At 40.6% G+C, this 20,860-nt stretch overlaps 1 protein-coding gene across 17 annotated transcripts in view; it reads right to left on the bottom strand.

Moving 5' to 3' along the window:
* LOC134539287 (titin-like) overlaps positions 1-20,860 on the bottom strand; it is a 299,819-nt gene that overhangs the window by 3,836 nt on the left and 275,123 nt on the right. For 5 of the 17 annotated variants that reach the window (XM_063381160.1, XM_063381158.1, XM_063381174.1 and 2 more), the window contains 4 exons: positions 11,243-19,978; positions 9,661-9,738; positions 3,686-3,802; positions 2,906-2,972 (listed from right to left, as the gene is read on the bottom strand). In XM_063381160.1, the coding sequence (XP_063237230.1) occupies positions 2,906-2,972; positions 3,686-3,802; positions 9,661-9,738; positions 11,243-19,978 (8,998 nt within the window). The remainder of the gene's footprint in view (positions 1-2,905; positions 2,973-3,685; positions 3,803-9,660; positions 9,739-11,242; positions 19,979-20,860) is intronic. The other 12 variants (XM_063381169.1, XM_063381163.1, XM_063381161.1 and 9 more) reach the window with 5 other exon arrangements.

Consider the following 20,860-nt stretch of genomic DNA (forward strand, 5'->3'; position numbering starts at 1 on the left):
TCACGACTCGACACATCAAAGCAACCTGAAGCTAAGCCTCCCAGTATCTCAAGGTCATGACTCGACACATCAAAGCAACCTGAAGCTAAGCCTCCCAGTATCTCATTGTCACGACTCGACACATCACAGCAACCTGAAGCTAAGCCTCCCAGTATCTCATCGTCATGACTCGACACATCAAAGCAACCTGAAGCTAAGCCTCCCAGTATCTCATCGTCATGACTCGACACATCAAAGCAACCTGAAGCTAAGCCTCCCAGTATCTCATCGTCACGACTCGACACATCAAAGCAACCTGAAGCTAAGCCTCCCAGTATCTCAAGGTCATGACTCGACACATCAAAGCAACCTGAAGCTAAGCCTCCCAGTATCTCATTGTCACGACTCGACACATCACAGCAACCTGAAGCTAAGCCTCCCAGTATCTCATCGTCATGACTCGACACATCAAAGCAACCTGAAGCTAAGCCTCCCAGTATCTCACCGTCACGACTCGACACATAAAAGCAACCTGAAGCTAAGCCTCCCAGTATCTCACCGTCACGACTCGACACATCACAGCAACATGAAGCTAAGCCTCCCAGTATCTCATTGTCACGACTCGACACATAGCAGCAACCTGAAGTTAAGCCTCCCAGTATCTCATTGTCACGACTCGACACATCACAGCAACCTGAAGCTAAGCCTCCCAGTATCTCACCGTCACGACTCGACACATCAAAGCAACCTGAAGCTAAGCCTCCCAGTATCTCACCGTCACGACTCGACACATCAAAGCAACCTGAAGCTAAGCCTCCCAGTATCTCACCGTCACGACTCGACACATAAAAGCAACCTGAAGCTAAGCCTCCCAGTATCTCACCGTCACGACTCGACACATCAAAGCAACCTGAAGAGCCAAGCGTAAATGCATCACCTTCATACACAAACCCCTTCTATCAAAAGTGTGGTGAATTGTCTTTAATCTGTAGGGACAAGATGATGTGTTAAATTACGATAAAAACAGAAACAATCATGCCAATCCAACCAGAGCACTGAAATGCAACATAATATACCATTTGGTACCAAAATGTAACTAAAAACATGATCTCCATGATCTACTCGACAAAACTTAACTAAAAATTACAAAAAAAAAAAAATTATAATGATAAATTTATTGAATCTAATTTATTTAGCATGAATTTGAAACAGAATTAATAATGTAAAATAATTGAAAAAAAAAAAAAACCTACATTGTTTGATCTAGCATCTCGTAACATTAGTAACGCATGTTTACATTAATGACAGCACATGTTTCAAACACAAAAATTTGCTGTTTTATTTTAAATTTTTCTGATTGATTCTGTTCTAGACAAACATTTTACTAATGATGATTTTACTGTTTATGTGCAGCAGGTGTAAATAAAAATGAGACCTGTATGGTAAAATAAGTATTAAGAAATATTTTAGTTTCATATTTGTTGAATAATACACATTTTTTTAAATTATAAAGACAATGTATATAAAAAAAATAACACCAAATCTCTTGTTTAAAAAACAAAACTGACCTAAAATATATTGATTTTTGATAATTAAGCATGGCTGTGGTCTTAAGTGTGTCACATCAAAGACATTTTACTGCAATTGTTTTATTTTTGTCAAGAAAGTGTAAAAATACCAAACGACTTGTTGTCACATGTTGACAGATGGAAAAAGTATCAGACTGGTGGAGTTTTAGTAGGACTGTTGACAGGAATGACTGTCGAGAGTGGATTCCAAAACGTGCAGACTGGTCAGACTGGACTATTAACACGTTAAAAAAGAAAAGAAGCACGCACGTGGCATTGGGAGGCACTGCGGGCGATTTCGGATCATGGCAGTTAGTCCACAAGCGAACTTACAAACTGGGAACAATAAACCATGTTCGCAGACAGCACAGGAACTAGAGACATTGGGGCAGGAACCATCGCAATATTTGTCTCGTGATTCTGGGAAACTGAAACCGGGCTGGCCTGACCGTCATCCAAAGCCAGGTCCACTGGAACCAGGGTTGGAAAAGAACCAAACAACCTTGTTTTTTTTTTCCAAACCAGGTTTTTTTTTTTTTTTTTTTAGGTTTAAAACAGTTTTTTTTATTATGTTAGTTATTTTGATTATCACCACGTTCAAATGAAAGGCAAACAACATCCCGCTTTCTGCCACTCATGTTGAACCAGAATAGTTAATACCACTTGGTAAAAACATGGTTTGAACTATGTTTGAAGCCATTTTTTTTAAAAAAAAAACCACTTGATAAAACCATGGTTAAAAGAATTTTTTTTTTATAAATACCACTTGGTAAATCCACATTTTAAACAATGTTTTAAACCATTTGGTTTTCTTTAAACCACGGTTTAAACCGTGTTTTAAACCATCGTGGTTTAAAGCAGCCAACCCTGGCTGGAATGGCGCTGTCTTGCTACACTCAGATATTACTATTATCAGCACGGAACGACAGCTCAAAATGGTGTTTTTATTTCCAACATCCAGATGACTTGACATCAACTATAGTTTACTCTACTGGGAGGTTACCGGTGGTCCGTCTAAGAAAATTTTTTTCCGGGGAGGCTAAATTGACCGAATGCACCGTCCCACACCCTGCGTGACATCACGGAGCCAGGGGCGCAGCCAGGGGAGGGGGGGGGGTTTAGGGGTTCAAACCTCCCCCCTTAACACCAAAACTTTAATTAATTTCTTATTCATCACTCAAACAAATTTCATATTAAAATTAATAAAATTTTTACCATTACAATATTTAAATTTAAGAACCGAAAACTGCTACCCCCCCCCCGCTATGATATGGCGGGCCATGCTTCTTAACACCCCCCATACACAAATCCTGGCAACGCCACTGCAGAGCATGCGCAGCCGGCTACTGAACACTCACGTTGTCTGTGTTGTCTGGGGCCCGGCGCTCGTTCCCTCGCGGACCGTCACAGCATCTTCTTCCTCCTCTGTGGAAAAACGAGCAGGCACATCAGCGATCATCTCGACACACAGTGCACGCAACACGACAACGAGCTACCGCTAAACACTGCACCACTGTGAGACCGCAAGACAACCGTACTTGGTCATAAAGAGATATTTAGTCAAAAAGTTCCAAATCATCACCATGCCAGAGATTCAACACACCCATTACAATTACGTTCACATAAAAGAGTTAAGATAATAATCTAAATTTTAATATAACACTTCCAGTATTTCGGTTACATTTTTTCACTGTATTATCTCATGGGTTTAAGTTGATAAACAGAAAAAAAAAAAAAAAATTGAGTGCTTGGACAACAGTTACGCGTATTTCTCTAAGCTGCACAAATACTCATTACTATCATTCGTATTCCAATCAGAGGTACTCACACAAATGTTAAGGATGCATAAACTTGCCTTTAATTCTTTTAAGACAAATCTGAAAGTTCAAAGCAGAATGAAGAAGAATGTTTTAGCTTGGATATGAATTTCATACGCTTGAAAGTGTTGGGATGGAGATTAAAGGTGATTTGATGCAAAATGCTAGAAAATTTACAAAAAGGCACTCAAGATGTTTCGTTACGTGGCTTGTTTGAAAAGTAGCAGAGACACGGGAAGGAAGCCACCTCCGAGAGACCGGCGCGCGCGCGTGCAGGGGCGGGAGACGCAGCGTAACGGCTGTCCAGGCGGCAGGACTGACCCGAGTGGTGTCGGAAGTGGAACCGCCAGTCATGCTCGCGGGGGTCCACCTCGCGGTCCTCGTCAAAGTCAATGCTAATGTCGTGGACGGGCGGGGGACGCCGCCGAGCGCCGCTAGCTACCAAGCCATCACCAAGCGTCAGCGGGGAACAAGCCAGACAAAATGCAGGTTAGCCAAGCGGTGTCGCCGGAACTGCGACCCCACCCCACCACGCCGATCCCGGTGTTGAAATCAGACGGCGTCCTCCTAACTCGTGGCAGGCTCAGAAAACTAGGTTGCTGTGATCGTCGTCGGCCGTACAGCCAGGGGCGCAACAACTAAATTTCCAAAAGGGAAGGGGGGGGGGGGGGAAATATACCTTTTTATAAAGAATCATCGATCCCCCCCTATTGAAGCGGGGGGTCCGGGGGTCCTCCCCCGGGAAAATTTGTATTTCAAGGTGGAAAATGGTGCTATTTAAGCAGTTTTATCATCTAAAAATTGATTACACAGCACTTTCTTTGCCCCCGTTTGCCCCCACTTCAAGGTTTCAGAGGGGGGAGGGGGGGCAAAATACCCTTCCCCCCTCCTGTTATTGCGCCCCTGCGTACAGCGGAACCTTGCTACGACAACACGTTCGCTGTAGCCTCGCATGGATAAACAGAGAAGCACTATCCAGCAGTACAAGGAAGGAGAAGATTATAACAGCCAATTAATTTTTAACATGTGCATAATCATGGAGAATCTGGAATCGCGAATAACTTTCCGATAAGAAATTGTAATTAAAACTTACGCAAGGACTACGTTGGTTTAATTCGACCTTCGAACATCCCTCTGCAGCTTTACACGAACAATAGGTTCTCGGCATAGTGAAAAAAAAAGTTTTGTACACCCGACTATCAGCCGTTGACAACTCTAGCTAGGTAGCTTATTCGCTTGTAAGCTCTTGCCAGAGTAACATAAAAACTTAAAAAAAGCCAAAGAAAATTTTTTTTCCACACGGGGGCTCGAACCCACGACACTTGCGTTACTAATCCAAACTCATTCAGCTGCGCCAACCACTATTTGGAAATTGCACTAGCATAAAAGACTTGTGTATTTAGCGCTCCGCAACGGAAATTCTATTTCCTAAAGGCTTGCATTTGGTGCGCCATATGCATCACTTTCATTTCTAGTCAAGCCCTACGTCTACTGCGGATCCGGAAACTGGCGATGAAGAGTAACAGATCTCCCCTTGTCAGTTAATTTATGTCACCTGTTGTAAAAAGTTATTACAGACTCATGTTTACTTTTCCCTCTTGATTCGCAAAAAAAAATTTGCCTGACAAAGTTCCAAGTTGCCTGAGAGAAATTATTCTAAACTTTGAGGCTAAAGAGGATTGTAAACCCCTTGAAGACACATGCTGTGCTTGTATACTGACGCAGTCACATCAGGAGTGGAGTGACGCTTGCAATGAGTGAAAAATATTTCACTCCTGGGACAAAGGCTTTCGCTTCTTACAACCGTTGCGATAGCAAGGTTACGCTGGTGTGGCCACTCTGACGCTGTAAGCGGTGAGGAGTCATTGCATTCAGTGCGACTTGTTCGCTGCAATCCTTTCCTACAGGCAAGGAAAACCACTGAAACTTACTATGAGCATCGTTGTGCGTCAACGATCGTTAGCTGTTTCCCAAACTTAAAGAGCTACTGCCATTGTACATCTAAGCCCTAAACTCAATCATAGCTGATTTCAACATGGAAAGACGTATAATTTGTAAACTTGTTGGGGTAGCACACAACAGTGAGGAATATAAGTTACAACAAAAAAAACTATTTTGTTAGAAGTTTTCTAGCACTAATAATAACATTCAAAATTAATTCTGGAAAATTCCCTGAAAGCTAAAATTATTACATCATGGATTTCACTTCAGAACTAACACAAAGAGTTTTAGAAAACTCTCACAATATTATCATCAAGTAAAATTGTAAATTTAAAAAAAAAAGTAAAAGTTCACCTCAATATTTTTTGCTCACTTAATACAAAAACAACAGTTATTAAACTGTAAAATTATGTAATTGTGTTGTTTGGAATTCTGCTAAATATATCCCTATAATAATCTGGAAATAAAACATTTGTGGTAGAATCGCACATTAATGACAGTGTCAATTACTTTCCAGGGAATTATTTTATAATTACATGAAACAATTTTAATCTTACAGACTCTTTTTAAGTGACAACCTCCACAATAAAAAGTTAGCTGTGAAAATGATATTATTATTATACATTTTTGCATGTAAAATTTAGAACTAAATTGATTGAAGAATTTAAATATTTTAGTTTTAAATGCAACACTATTGGCTATATTACTTCAGTTTTAGTTGAAATTTATCATAAGAAAAGCATTAAAATTTACTCTTGTATATTGAAATTTTATATACATATAGGTATATATATATAAAATTATTTGAAAGGGCATACTCTTCATTTTTTAAAGCACCATTTGATAGATTTTTCACCCCTGGCATTGTAAATTCAGGTAAAAAAAATATATGTTTTTCACAAGAACTTTGCAAAATATGAAATACATATAAACCAGTAGTTGAGTGGTAAGAAATTTTTAATTAAAGGTAAAGAAAATCTTATTAACAATTGATGATAATATTAGGGATGTTTTCCAAAATGCAGTACTGATCCTAAAAATATCTCAGATGGAAGATTTTATTTAAATGTAATTTTTAATATAAATGCATTTCACTGTGCAAACTATCTTATAAAGTGAAACCAAATTGCATAGACATGTAAAACAAAGAATCTAATGTTAAAGCCATGAACCCAGCACAACTATATTGTTTTTGTGTACAACTGTACCTGTCCAAATCCTTATTAATTTAACTGCACAATTTTTTCAGAACAACTTAGTTATACAGTTTAACATATTCCATCAAAGAATATTGTCAAACATGACTTGAACACTTAATCATTTGCTCCAACGTGCTACTACAATGGTATTCTATTACAAATTCATGCATTTATCACATACATAACATCTACTGAAGCATGTAAGACTGTGAGTATAATTTATTGTCTATTTGCTAAAATGGATTTAAGTTTATATAAATGCCTATTTTTTAAATGGTTTTGTGAACAACAATTTTTTTTAGACTTTCTACACACCAGATTGAGTTATTCATGCTATATTCTCATGCGCTGTCTTATTAATGCTCAAACTGCACATTTATGTTCAGGTTATCCTTGTCAATACCATTTTCCTATGCAGTTCTGCACAGCAGTACAATGGCTGGATGGTTGGTGTAGTAATAATTACAAAAGTTATTTGCTTATAGCGTTTAAAAGAATACAGAAACAAAAATAAAGTCATCATTGATAAAGCTTAATCTTGAAAAAAATACAAATATACATAATTTTTTTTTGTTGCCAAATAGTAATGCTCCAAAATCTTTCAATACAAGAAATTTTAGAAAATAATTTGGCACTTTGGATAATCTTTTAACTTTGTGCAGTTAAATTGAAAGGCAAAAATGTTAATTTACCTTTAACACCCTTATGTTATATTCTCCAATGCCAAATGTTTGAAACATAAAGTGGTTCACCAAAAGAGTTGTGTTGGGTTTGAGTTTGTCTGCAATGCATTACTTGTTACTACATTTATATTTCAGTAAGTTAGCTTTAATGTATTTTGCTCCACATTTAATTACAAGGGATAGTCTAAAAAAAATTTTTAAATTCATTTCAGTGAATGTACATATGGAGTTAACTTATATTATGAGGAAAACATAAGAAAATAATACACAAAATCAATATTGCAAAAGAAAAAAAAAACGTTAGGCATACATTATGGTTCACTACACACACAGCGTGAGAAATACATATGCAAAATTTGGAATGGAAGGTAATAAGGTGTCTGTCAAGTACAAAAAAAAACCCTGATATCCATGAAAGATTAATTTGTTAAAGCACTTTTAAATAAGCAGTTTTGAAATAGGTACTAGTAAAAATTTAATTTCACTCTATACATACTTTGTCTGTGTTACAGACTCAAGGATACATTACTGTTGATTATGCAGGATTTCATCACATGACACTCACGTCAATTAACTTAACAACAGTCTGTGAATAATATTAAAATATAAAGTTTAACACTTAAAATACTATAACATAATGCACAATCACATAAATCAGGCTTTCAACCACAGTTCTACTGTTTCAGTTTTGGGAATTTAAAAAAAAAACACAGCAACTCAATTTCACGGTGACATGCAACGGACGTCTTAAGATAGTCCATTGGTTTGTTACAAAGCACACCACAGATACGCACACGGTGGTGGTGGTACTAGTTAGTACAGGCCACACGCGTGCACACACACACACACACACACACAGACTCTCTGCGCGTGTGGCATAAAGACACGGAGCCCATGCAACCACTGTGCGTTGAGACGACACAGACAGCACCGAAGGCCTTCGCCACGCTCGGCGAGATGCGACTATCCGTGATGCATCACGTGGAAGGAAAACTACGCTTCAAAATGTGGACGGTGACGACGTGCAAAAGACAATACGTGACCAACGATAAAACTTAAGTTTCCGAGCTAGTCAAAGGGACATTCTGTTGCTCTGTGCCTCTAGGACGTGAAACATAAGACGTGAGTTCTGGAAAAAAGTACCGTAAAGAAAAGAAATGAGATACGTGTACTTCACAAATTCATTTAAATTTTTTCTGAGTTTCAAAACAAATGTATGTATATTGAAAAAGATTTACATTTTTTTTTTACTTCTTATTATGATACTAAACATCCACACCCTCAACTGTAGGATATTTAGTAATTATTTAAGATCTGGTTAATGATGACTTGCTCTTAAAAGTTACGATGGATCGAATACCAATGTTCTCGAATCTAAATCACAAATTTAAATCTCAAAGAGTACCACGAACATACCCCTTGAATCCGAATCTAGGTCTCAGGGTACAACATAAATAATGTAAAAAGAAATTAAAAATATTAACTATGGTGTTGAAACATTCAACCCTTTAAATGTTTGTTTCGCAAACTATGTTTCCAGAATCACTACATTTTGCAATTTTATTTATATATTACACTTTGGAAATTCAATATCTTTGGAAATGGTAACAGAATAGGTATGAAGTGAAAAAAATTAACCAGTTAACTCCAAAGGTATTCAGTGTTCAATTTTCTAATTTACTTTATTTACTTTTGGTAGACATTTTAAAAATAAATAAACAATCTCTACTAAAATTATAAATGTGAAACTGTGTTTGCCTGTTTTTCCTTCTTTCATGCAGGAATGGAGCAATGGATTGACATGATTTTTTTTTTGCATTTGGATAGTTTATGGGCCGGAGAGTGACAAAGACTCCCTAAGGGAGTGAAAAAGAGGTAAATTCAGTTTTATATTAGCAAATCATAGGAGGTAGGTCATAGGCACACAAACAGCAAGTTTGCGTCATTTCTCTATGTCCGCCACACGGTCATACAGTAAGGTCTGGCCACTTCCTATCCTTCTCCTTGGCGAAACCCACCCGCTTAGTGAAGCTCGCGGCTGCCAGCCAACAGTTTAGTTAGGAACTTCGTCAATAGATGGCGTTTTCTTGCATTCGTAACGCGCTATTGTTTGGTGCACCTATCACTTCTTGCCTAGGTGTTATCTGTCTTCCCACAAATTGTAGTTGAAGATTGGAGTCCCTGGTTTTGCTGATGTATGGCCTTGATGCATCGAGATTGTGCAGGATTTTAAAATCGAAATTTCCCATTTTTTCCAAGTGTACATCCTACAGACTTGAAACTCGGTACTGATGTTCCTTGTACTGTGATGTGTTTAGGGCGGACAAGGCCGGGTACTTAAGCTGGTAAGATAAAAAAGCACATGTTAGTTCATCCACGAGTGTTAGACGCTCGCAGCTCCAACGGCGGGGCACTAGGGCATGCACGGCAGGAACACCTAGGTGCACACACGGTAGTAAATGCGTATAGTAACCTCTCGCTGCTGCAGGAGCGCCGGCCTGTGCGTCAGAGTGGGGGGCTTGCTGTTCGCGGCCACTTGCGGCCAGATCCCCTGCGATACACCAAGAAAACAGGATAGCACTCGCACTTGCAAGCACAAAGCACAGCCTGAACCTTCATCATCGGCAACTCATCTACACTTGTGTCTACTGAACGAAAGATTTTCAACAAATTATTACAGACAACATATTATAAAAAAAAAATCTTTCCTCTTTCAACAAGAAAATACTCACAAAACAAATAAGTTTAATAATGAACCAAAAATAAAAAAATTTATATTATTTTCTTGAAAAATGATATATTTGTATACAGTTGAACAAAAGCTTAGTTTAAAAACAAACAATTTTTTTTTATGAAAACAACACAACTAAATAATACTGAGTCATGTTTAATGAAACTAATACAAGTAACACAAGAAATAAAACTGTTTCTGCAATTGTTCATATAATTCAAAATATCACACAACATTCACATACTTATGCACAGAACTCAACATGCATGCACAACATGCAAGAAAAATACTTAAGCATGATCACTATTCACAACATTAGTATGCTACTGTCTCGATGTAAGTACAATAATGGTAAAAATATCAGTGGTTAAAGTGTTACAAAAATGTCTCCATTACCTGTTTCAGAAGCGCAAGTGGGAATAATGTATGCTATGTAAGTATAAAATTCATGTAAAAGAAAGTGAGTGCTAGACTGAAATAAAAAGTGAAGCTATAATGCAAGGAGACTATGTATGTGAATATATACAAAATAAGAAAAATTAATATCTATAACAAATATATGTATATATTTATTTTTGAAAAGCATACAAATACTATTATAGAACATTTTATGAGAGAGATTGTACGTGGAATAAAAGCTCAGGATAAGTGAGTACTCAAACTCAAAGTCATAAAACTGCAATTTAAAAAGTAATGTCACATGCTCTTTTGTCGTGTGTCTGAAATAAACCTTAGCCATTTATTGAAATAAACCTTAGCCGTTTATTGGCTTCTTGAAAAAAATGCTGATGGTTTTGAACATATTTATGAAACTGGAAAATTATATTGTGAAATTAAATCGTGGGAAGGAAATATATTACTCTACCGATGAGACTCACTGTAAATGAAATAAACAAAACAAAATTATGCATGAAACACTGTAAATTAAAGAAACAAAACAAACTTACTCCAAAACACAACCACTTTAAACTACTGTACTTTTTTATGCGAGCCAAGGAAAGTAATGATAGCGAACACAGACACAGAACAATTTGGACTCTTTCAAGAAAGCATCAAGTTACAAATTTTACCCAGTTCAGAAAATGTTGTAAAAAAATACTAATTGCATGACCATTGAATACACAGTTTTTGGGCATGACTCATCAATGCACAATCCATACATCTACACATCGGACGAAACAGCATGACCAATATTACAATAAGCAGTCAAAGGTACCATTTACACAAGTGAAGGTAAATACGAGCGCCCAGTTTCAATAGTGGTGGAGTGCATGCCAACATTGAGACTGGGTTCGGAGTGACTATAAATGAGGGGGATGTCTACCTGTTAAGTGGGGAGCTATTGTGTCCGGCTGGGTGGTGGTAGTGGTGGTTACTACAGCCCCAGAGGAGGGGAGCGGGTCGGAGGGGAAGGGGTCGAGGTCGCCAGTGACAGGGGCAGTCGTGTCGATACCTCCCGACGCGATCACCACGCGCTGCTGCACCACCCGCTTGATGTGAACGTTCCCATCGTCGTCTGTCTCTTGCGTCTCGGTTACTTCTTCCCCGGGAGCGAACTTCTGCACGTACTCCTTGAGGGCTCGCTGTGCATCCGGCCCCTTGAATGTCACTTTCCTAACCTCCGGAGGAAGTTCCACCGTGCGCCTTATCGTGTGGGAGTACTCGTCTCCCTCCACGGACTCCACGACTTCCGTCACGATCGGTTTGCTTGCCGAGTAGTCCACGTCCTCGAACCACATCCCTGACCTGGCTGCAGCAGCTGCGAGGTCGACGGCGCTGAATGCTCCGGCGGAGGCCAACGCGGGATCCAAGGTGTCTGTGCTGGAAACCATGGTGTTGGACCCACCGCTTGTAAAGCTAGACGACATCATGGAGTCTGTTTCGTTCTGATACGTGGCGTGTGTGGCGGTTGAACTGGATGGGTCTAGAGAGTCAGTGCTGCCCAACATTAGTTCAGCTCTAGGAGGAAGTAAATTTTCTTGTTCGCCGCTGTTCTCGTCTCTTCCTGATGAGCTGAAGTCCCCATCGCGTCCACTGGAACTGCTTTGGTCTTGACCGCCGGAACCCGACCCTTGACCTTCTATCTCAACGTGTCCCAACTCATCCTCGATGGAGTCTGTCATCGCCATGGCACTCGCTCCACCGGTGGTGACCAGATCTAGCGAATCCGTCGAGGTTGCCATGACGCCGGAGTCGACGGGCAACTCTACCGAGTCCGTCATTATGTCTTTACCACTGGGCGTCAGCGGAGCCTGGAGTTCGATCGAATCCGCGCTGGTCGTCATGAGATCTTGAGATTTGTCTGCAACAGTCTTGAGATCAAGAGAATCTGCGCTGCCTTCGGGACTCGTCGCCTTTGGATCACTCCACACACGAGTCACGGCAGCCGAGACGACTCCGTGCTGAGAGTAAAATGGTTGGTCGAGGTCCAGTTCAGGAATACGAGCGACCTCTTCCATCGAATCTCCACGACCGACAGATTCAGTTTTTTCCAAAGCACTATTATCACTGCCATCAGCAAATCGTTCAACATTTGACTGAGCCTGCCTTATAATTTCATCAATTTCAAACATGCGCCTCTCGTAGTCATCTGAATCAACACTCTCTCCTCCTCTCTCTCTAACTCCAGCAGCTGACATTGTCTCACAGCTCTCTGATTCTGAAACTTGGCTTTCATGGCCCTCTTCAATTTCTGACAGAAGTGCCTTTTCTTCTTCTTTCGCTCGTGTCTCTATTATGGTTGCTTCAATGCACGCTGTTTCTAAACCTTCAAATTCCTTCAGAGATGACAAAGAAATATCATCCCCTTGGCCACTACGGCTTGATGAACTTAGGCGTTTCAAGCTGCCATTCAAAGAATCCTGTGAGCCATGATTCTTTCTTCGAGCTATTTCATGTGCAATCTGTTTTTCAAGCTGTTCAAATTCTTGAAGTGAACTCATGGAAACATCATCATGATCACCAGAACGTGTAAAGTATCTTCTTCCAGCAAGTACATCATACTCCGGTGTGCTACTAAATGAGTCTTTAACACTACCAAAGCTGCCTATTGATTCACGATAACTGCCAATGCTACCAACCTTACTACTTTGATCAAAGTCATTCACTTCCTCCTCCTTTATATCTTCTAATGGGACACGTTCAAAGTCCATCTCATATCCGTACCCTGCCATTCCAGCAGCAGCAAGAGCAGAAGCACTTGCATCTCCCTGGAATTGCATCTCAATCCATTTCTTACCTGCTTCCACATCCTTCTCGTATTCATGGTCACCTTCAGACTCTTCCCGTGCTTTTGCCTCAGACGACTTTTTGGCGGCAGTAGGTGGACTATCCTCAAATGGGAATGGAGCCATGTCATCTCCAGCTTCAGGATAGTACTTGAGATCAGTCATTCGAGTGGCAGGAGCTGGTGGCGAAGGTATAAGTGCAGGTTCATCCTCCTCGGCACTGCGTTGCTTCTTCTTCTTTACGACACGTTTCTGGAGGTCGATGTGAACACTTTTTCCCTCTGTGTCGTGCTCTTCAGCTTCCTTCCCAACTTCTTCTATTACAACATAATCATCTGTCAAGTCAGGTTTTTCCAGCAACTCAAATGAATCACTTGTAGGGGACTCAGATGGTGAGGTAGTCTGAAACTTCAATGGTTCTTCAGAATCTTCTTTTGTCTCTATCTCATAAACTGTTTTATCCTCAGCAGCAGAAGTCTCATCGACTGAATGTGACAGCTCTACAACTTTTTCATCCAAAGATTCTAGTTCATTTTCTTCTGTAATACAACTGTCCCCTTCATCCACAATATATTCTCTTCCCTGGTCCGTTTCTGTTTCAGAAGAAGCTACGCTTGACATTGATGCCGGTGTTTGTACGTTAGACCTGCTAAGTTCTTCTTCCTCCAGCTCCAGATCTGGATAACGAAAACCTTTATCCAGTAATGGTGTCATGTGCTCAGTGACTGTAATGTCGGGGATCGCCGAAGGTGAAGGAGGAGGCTCATGGGACTGGTCCTTGTGTTCCTTAAGTACTTGTTCTCCGGTCTCAAGTTCATGTTTCTCAGCAACTAAGTCTTCAGAAATAGTTGCTGGAAGAATATGAGAAGTTAGTTGAAAGTCTGCTTCTGCTTCTGCCATCTCATCATCACACTTGATTCCATCCTTCTCTTCACGAATTGGGCTTACATGTGCTGCATATTCTCCAGCACGACTAAAAGCGCCAGTGTACTCCATCTCTAACTCTGTCACACTAGCTTGTGCTTCTGATGAAAACTCCGGAGTATCATCTTTGATTTCACACTCATCTACTGGTTCTGGAGATAGTGGACGCTCAATAGAATCCTCTACATTTTCTCTGCCACTGTCTGAAGAGCACTGTTTCAACAGTTCTGCTAGCTCTGAATCAGGCCGATCATCAGAAAGGCCACTTGACACTGGTCTGAAACTCTCAGAGTCAGATTTGCTTACTTGTGATTGAGGCCTACTCGAATCAACTAAATCTCTGATTTCAGCATCATACTCTTCATTACCTTCGTCAAGAACCACTCTTCCTTCTCTAACGTCACGATGAAAACCTTGATCAGCCTCTGTTTGGTATGATTCTTCTAGCCTCTCTGCTTCATCCACATCTTTCTTTTCATCACTGTGTACTTCTTTCAGTGTCAGTGGAACTGCCTCACGATATTTGTCACTTTCTGCCATGTCTTCAGTGATCTCTGGACCAGGTTTAACTGTATCTACAACAGGAACAGTATCAGAATCTGCTGAAATGTCAGATGAAACACTAGATAACTTTGTTGGTACAAATGAGCTAGTGCTTTCTTTGCGACGATGACCCATCAAGCGTCTGCTGGGTACCTCCTCATAATCATCATATTCTGGAATATACTCGACTTGTGTTGGGCCATTTGTAGCAAAAGCTTCATCAGTGTCATCATCAGGAATTGTTACACGTTCTCCCTCAGCTTGATTGGATGCATACGACTGTGAGGTCACTTGTGTGCACACACTCTGAACTCCACTTTCATCAACAGATGATGTAGTAATGGTTACGGATGAAAGCTGTAATTCATGCATTGATGGAAGAGTGGGGTGAGTGGTTGTGCTGGTTTCTGTAGTCTGAGCTTGGGCTGTGGCTGCTGTAATCACATCTGCTTCTTCAAAACTCAGTTGCTCTGATGCTCCTGACACAGTCATACTAAGCTGCTCAGATGCAACTGATCCATCTTGTCTGTCAGAGTCTGCACGTGACAGTTCTATTACAGTACGCAACCCAGCAGCATCAGAGGCACTTGAATAACTCACACTTAAAATACTTCCATCTTCAACACTAGAACCCAGTTTCTCCTCATGCATATCCCCAGGAGAGTCTAACAAAGGACTTTCTGGGAGAATAGCTCTTGGCTCTGGCTGAAATATCATTTCGTGAGACCTCTTCATACAGTGTGGTCTATCTTCATCAGTGGATTCATCTGTTGATGTAGTCCTCTCCCTCTGTTTCTGAATAGAAATATCCATTTCATCTTCAGATATCATCTCTTCTCCTGGATAGTCCAAAACATCTGATTCACTAACCATCTCAAATGAACTTAATCTGCCATCATCATCATACTCTTGTGGATGAAATTTCTGAGACAATGGCGGTGATTCGCCCCTAATGACATGATGTGGTATGACCGTATCATATGGCTCAACAATATGTTTGTCTTCAACAATTGTTCCAACTGAAGGTGCGTATGATGCACCTTCCCTGTGGGAGGTTTCCTCTTCATCCAAGATATGCAATCCAACAGCACCTTCCATATCTTTTTCTAGTTCTAGTGCAGATGGCACAAGTGTTTCTGATGCTTCACTAGAAACCTCAACACTGGCCAAATGGCCAGAACTTTCCGAGTCGAGAGATCGCATGGATTCTCTTGAACTCAGGGTACCAGCTGCAGTGTGGTAGTCTTGAGACGAGGTGCCAGAACGTGAAGACAGTTCTTGTGACGTAAGAGCAGACTCATACTCTGATGAGCCTGTCCCTGCAAACATACCTTCGACATCGGATGAACATGGCCTGCTGTACGTTCTACCGCTTTCTGAAGTTTGCTCAAAGGAGTAGTAGTGGCTTTCACCAGAACTATCAAAATCTGCCCCAGACCGCCTGTCTACCTTCAGACTGGTCTCAGTTTTTGGGTGCCGCATAACAACCACAGTTTCACTGCCATCAGGACGTTCTATAACTTTAATTGTCTCAGAGTCTGGTCGCTTGCCAGAAGTCGTAGATGATGACGATGATGCAAGTTCCACTGGTGACCGTATAGAATCATGTGACTCTTCACTAGATGTTCTCTTCAAGCCTTCTTTATCAGTTATTTCTTTCCACTCTAATTTATCACTGGGCATTGACATGCCATGCTCGGTTAATATTGTTGCTAGCATTTCTGAGTCTACTTCATAAGTTTTTGCACTTTCTACCGTTCTTTCAGTTTTAATATCTTGCTCTATTTTTTGTTTGATTTTCATTGAGGTGGATCTCAATACATCTTTTTCAGTTTGCTCATCAACTTCCTCTTCAAGTAGTTTCACGGTAGAAGTGTCATCATCGGATAACTTAGTAGCTGGTTTAACTTTTTCTACTTTTGTTTCGTGCACAGTTTCTGATGCTTGTGCTTGTTCAATGGATACTGTTTCTTTTATCACACCACTTTCTAATTCTTCAATTTTTGTTTCTTTTTCTTTAACTTCATGTCTCAAAGATTTTGACTGTGCTGTGCTTTCTTCTTCAAATAATTTACTATCCATCATCTTTTCTGTTTTTGTTATAACCACTATTTTTGCATCAAATGTTGTTTCTTTCTTGTGAGTCTCTTCCGTAAGTTTTGAAGATTCTTCATATTCTTGTGTAAGTGTCTTTGTCTCTGTGACTTTACTTTTAAATGATATATCTTCTTCATCAGAAAATGTGACACTTGTTTGTGTTTCAGAAGTGGTACCATCATCATCTAGTTCTTTTCTTGTATCTTCAACTTTAGTTTCTTTGGACTTCAGGTCAGTTTTTTCTGTTGCTTTTATTTTAGTACCTACCTGTTGCACTGCAATCCCTTTTGAAAGACATATTTCTTCCTTTTCTATTTGTGTAGTTTCTTCTCTAACTTTGTCCTCATCTTTGGTGACTATGTCAGTTGTGTGACTCACTGCCACGCCCTTGTCGAATACTGGTGATTCTCGGTAATCTGCAGAGGCACTTGACTCTTCAAGCCGTGACTCTTCTATCTTGTCACCTAACTTTCTTTCAAAAGATAAAACCTTGAATTCAAACTCTGATGGTGATTCTTTTTTCTGAATAACTTCTTCCTTCTTCTTGTGTTCTTCTATCAATTCCTCTTGAGCAGCTTCTAAGGACTCACGAACTTCTGCAAGAGTCTTTTCTAAAACATCTTCACTAGTTACTGCTTCCTCTTCAGAAATGATAACATCTTCAACTCCTTCTGCTCTCTCTATAGGAGAAAGGTCAGTCTCTACACCACTACTGCGAAGATCTTCATCAGTTATTTCCATGCTGGAAGTTGTTGTATCTGCACGGGAAATACGCTTAATTTCCTCTCGTTGTTTCCTCGCAATTACAGATTCAACGAGACGAACATCTTGGGGACTTAACTCCTCCCGACCAGCAAGCATTCTCAGGCACTCTGCCACTTGCGTTTCTGCTGCATCAGCATGTGGCACAGGAGCAGAAGAGCCAATCAGTTCAGTTCGTAGTACTACCTCTGCTTCAATACTGTCTATTACTTCTTGTGCAATAACTCTTGCCTCTTCCTCTGAAATACTCACAGTCTTGGTTCTATCTTTCAATTTATTATCATCATGGTACTCTTCTTGTTCATAATCCTTTTCAATTATCATTTTTTTTTCAGTTGGTATGTCTTGTACTTCTTCTTCCATTACAGTCTCTGCCTGTTGTTGCACAGGTACTTCCCATATAGTGTCTGGCATATGTTCCTCAGGCTGGTACAATGGATGTTCTCCACCACCCACATCTTCCGGTGTTACATCTGATTGGGATGCTGTGTCTTCGCTTTCTCCTTGGCTGTAGCTCTCCGTCCTTTGCTTGCCAGATCGAGTCACTGTGATTGATGGGATCTGCTCTTTGAGAGGCGACAGTTTAAGCTCATCTGCATCCTGCTCTTTCTCAGACTCCTCAACTTCACTCTTGTCTAAGTGGACCTCAAGAGAATCAGAGGTCTTAGTGGATTCTGTTTTGTACTGGAGTGCCTCTGCCACTTCACTGCTTATAACATCCGCTAACCCCGCTAAGAGAACCACATCTTTTATTTCTGCGCCTTCTTCAGACTGTGTGTCAGCTGTATCTGCTTCCTTCATGTCATGCCTAACCACACCACTTTTAACTTCTTTATGAAATATTTTCTTTTCAGACAATGTTTCATCATGACCTACAATTTTAGTTTCGAACACACTGCGAATGTCTTTCACAGCCTTTCTTTCTTCTGTTTCTGGTGTTATTTCATCTTGTAATTGTTTTTGATCAAATATTGCCTTTGTCTTTGAAGTGGCATCAACAGCTGTTTCTTTAGAAATGTCTTCTCCTTTTATCATGTCTTTTACAGACATCGCCAAATCATCGTCCTTCTCAAAAGATTTTGCAATTTCTTTTACTTTCTTGACAGTTTTCTTTTCTTCACTTACAGATTGTTTAAGTATTGCACTCGTTTTAACAGTGGTTTCTGGTGCGACAACCTTTGTGGGTAAAGCTTTAGTGGTGTCATATTTTTCAGACTCTATTTTGTCTTTCAACTCAACAGAAGTGGCTTTTTCAAATTCCTTAGCCATGTCTTTTACAGCAACAGGTTTAGATGGCTTACTGTCAGGTACTGCATCTGTGTCTAAATGTTCCTTTTCCTTGGTGATGATGGCTTTCTCTTGTTCTTCTAGACTAGAGATCGCAGGAGCCTGCATCTCCTTTGGTTCTTCTGAATCAGGTTCAGTTTCAACGTCAGCTTCCAGGACGTGGTGCAGGGATTTGCGTTCAGGGGAGCCCTCTTCTTCTAGTTGTGTCATTAGCTGCTCGACTACCATCTCTTTCTTGATCTGTGCTTCGAAGTAGCGCTTCTTAGCTCGTACACTGCCACTGGGATCGAAGGCAGTCAGCTCTGCAGTCGGCAAGGAGACCGATCTTTCGTGTACAGTTTTCCGAGAAATGCCTTCCGCTTGTGAGTCATCGATGCTTTGCTCCATTCCTGTCTTGCTCAATAGCTCTTCCTGCGACATCTGTATTTCGAACGTTTCTCTGGCGGGCTGAATACCTTTGACTCTGGTGATTTTTTGAACTGTACTTTCCTCAAGAACCCCAATGGGAGAAGCTTTTTTCTCTTCCTCAGGAACAACTGTCTGCTCTGTGATGAGAGAGCTTTGTGGTTTCATTTTCTTGAACATTTCCTCTGCAGCAGCTTCGTCGGACATGGCAGAATCGACGAGCTGAATAGCTTCGGAGTCCTTGCTCTCTAGCCCTGTCAAACCTTGTCGAGTGAGAGCCTCGGCTACAGGCAGGTCTGTAGTCGGCACACTCGCGGCTTCTGTAGCAGAAGCAACCAGAGATCCAGGGACGGGTGGCTGTTGGCCCTCGGGTGCTGGCGTGAGACGAGCGGGCGTGGTTCTGTCGATGTCGCTCTCCCGCTCCTGGCTGTGAGACAACGTGGACCTGGGTTTCGGTACCGGGGGCCCTGTGGGCTCGGCGCCCTCGCGCAGCTTCTGGGTTTCAGACTGCTCCTGAAGCAGCACAGGGGCCACCTGTGTTTTCCCAGTCGTCATCTGCTCCCAGAATTTCTTCCTGTCCGAGTAACTTTGGACGTCATCGTCTGCGGGTTTGGTGCTAGTCGGCTCCGTGTCAGTCTTCTCGCCACTGACTTGTACGGATGGGGAGGGAGTCAGAGTGAGGGTCCCGGGTTGTGTGGCAGGGACTTCCTGGGGTTCTGGTCTGAGCCGAGGACTGGCCCTGGAGACTGGTTTAACAAAGGGGACCTCCACTGGGGGTTTGTGCTGCTCCGGCTCACGAGTTAGTCTGCTCCGCTCTAGAAGAGAGGTTAACTTGTTAGTAGGAGAGGAAAACAACACATACAATTATTATACGTTACAATAAATGCAAACTTTAAAGTTTCAAATAATAATTCTTTTTTTTTGCATTATCTTATTTGATCAAGCAGTATCTAACCATCAGCTCTTAAATTGCAATAAAAAGAAATATTACCACTCATCAAGAAAAGCATATACAACTTGTATTAGTTCACAATATCTTAAATAAAATTGGTTTAATTGATGCTTCAATTAATTTGAATGAAATAGGTAAAAATTGAAATGACAATACTGAAAAATTTTTTTTGGATGATGAGTAGTATTTTCTAGACTCTATTTAACTGTAACAAGTGATGCATCTGTACAGTCGTACATTTCTATTTGTTCTGAATTATTGTGCTCCCAACACGCTCCTCGACTACTCGCAGTGTACTGATGTGTACAGGTGTGCTGCATGACAATCATTATGAAATATACTCCTTGCATTAAACTAAACATAAATTATTGACACGCATAACGTAGACAGTAAACATGTGTGTGTTGGTATTTTGTAGCGACAAGCAGCAGAGGGTTGGAACAATGGGTTCGCAGATGTTGGTGTGCAGCTGTAATGATACATAATTATATTTCATAACATAACAAATAAACACAAATCTACATTATATTCTACAAGCCCATGTGATAGATAGTCTAATAAAAAGTGTAACAAGGCAAGAAAAGCAAAATATTTAGCTTTCAGATGTATTGATTTATAACATTATAAGAGGATACATGTGTACCATTAAAGCATATAAAAATATACCCATTCAACCTGTTTACTTCACTGCAAATAGTACATTTACGGAGCAACATGTGATTTGTGATAGCACTTGAGTTACACT

Source organism: Bacillus rossius, chromosome 15 (genome assembly GCF_032445375.1).
Source record: "Bacillus rossius redtenbacheri isolate Brsri chromosome 15, Brsri_v3, whole genome shotgun sequence".
In the NCBI taxonomy this organism is placed as follows: Eukaryota; Metazoa; Arthropoda; class Insecta; order Phasmatodea; family Bacillidae; genus Bacillus; species Bacillus rossius.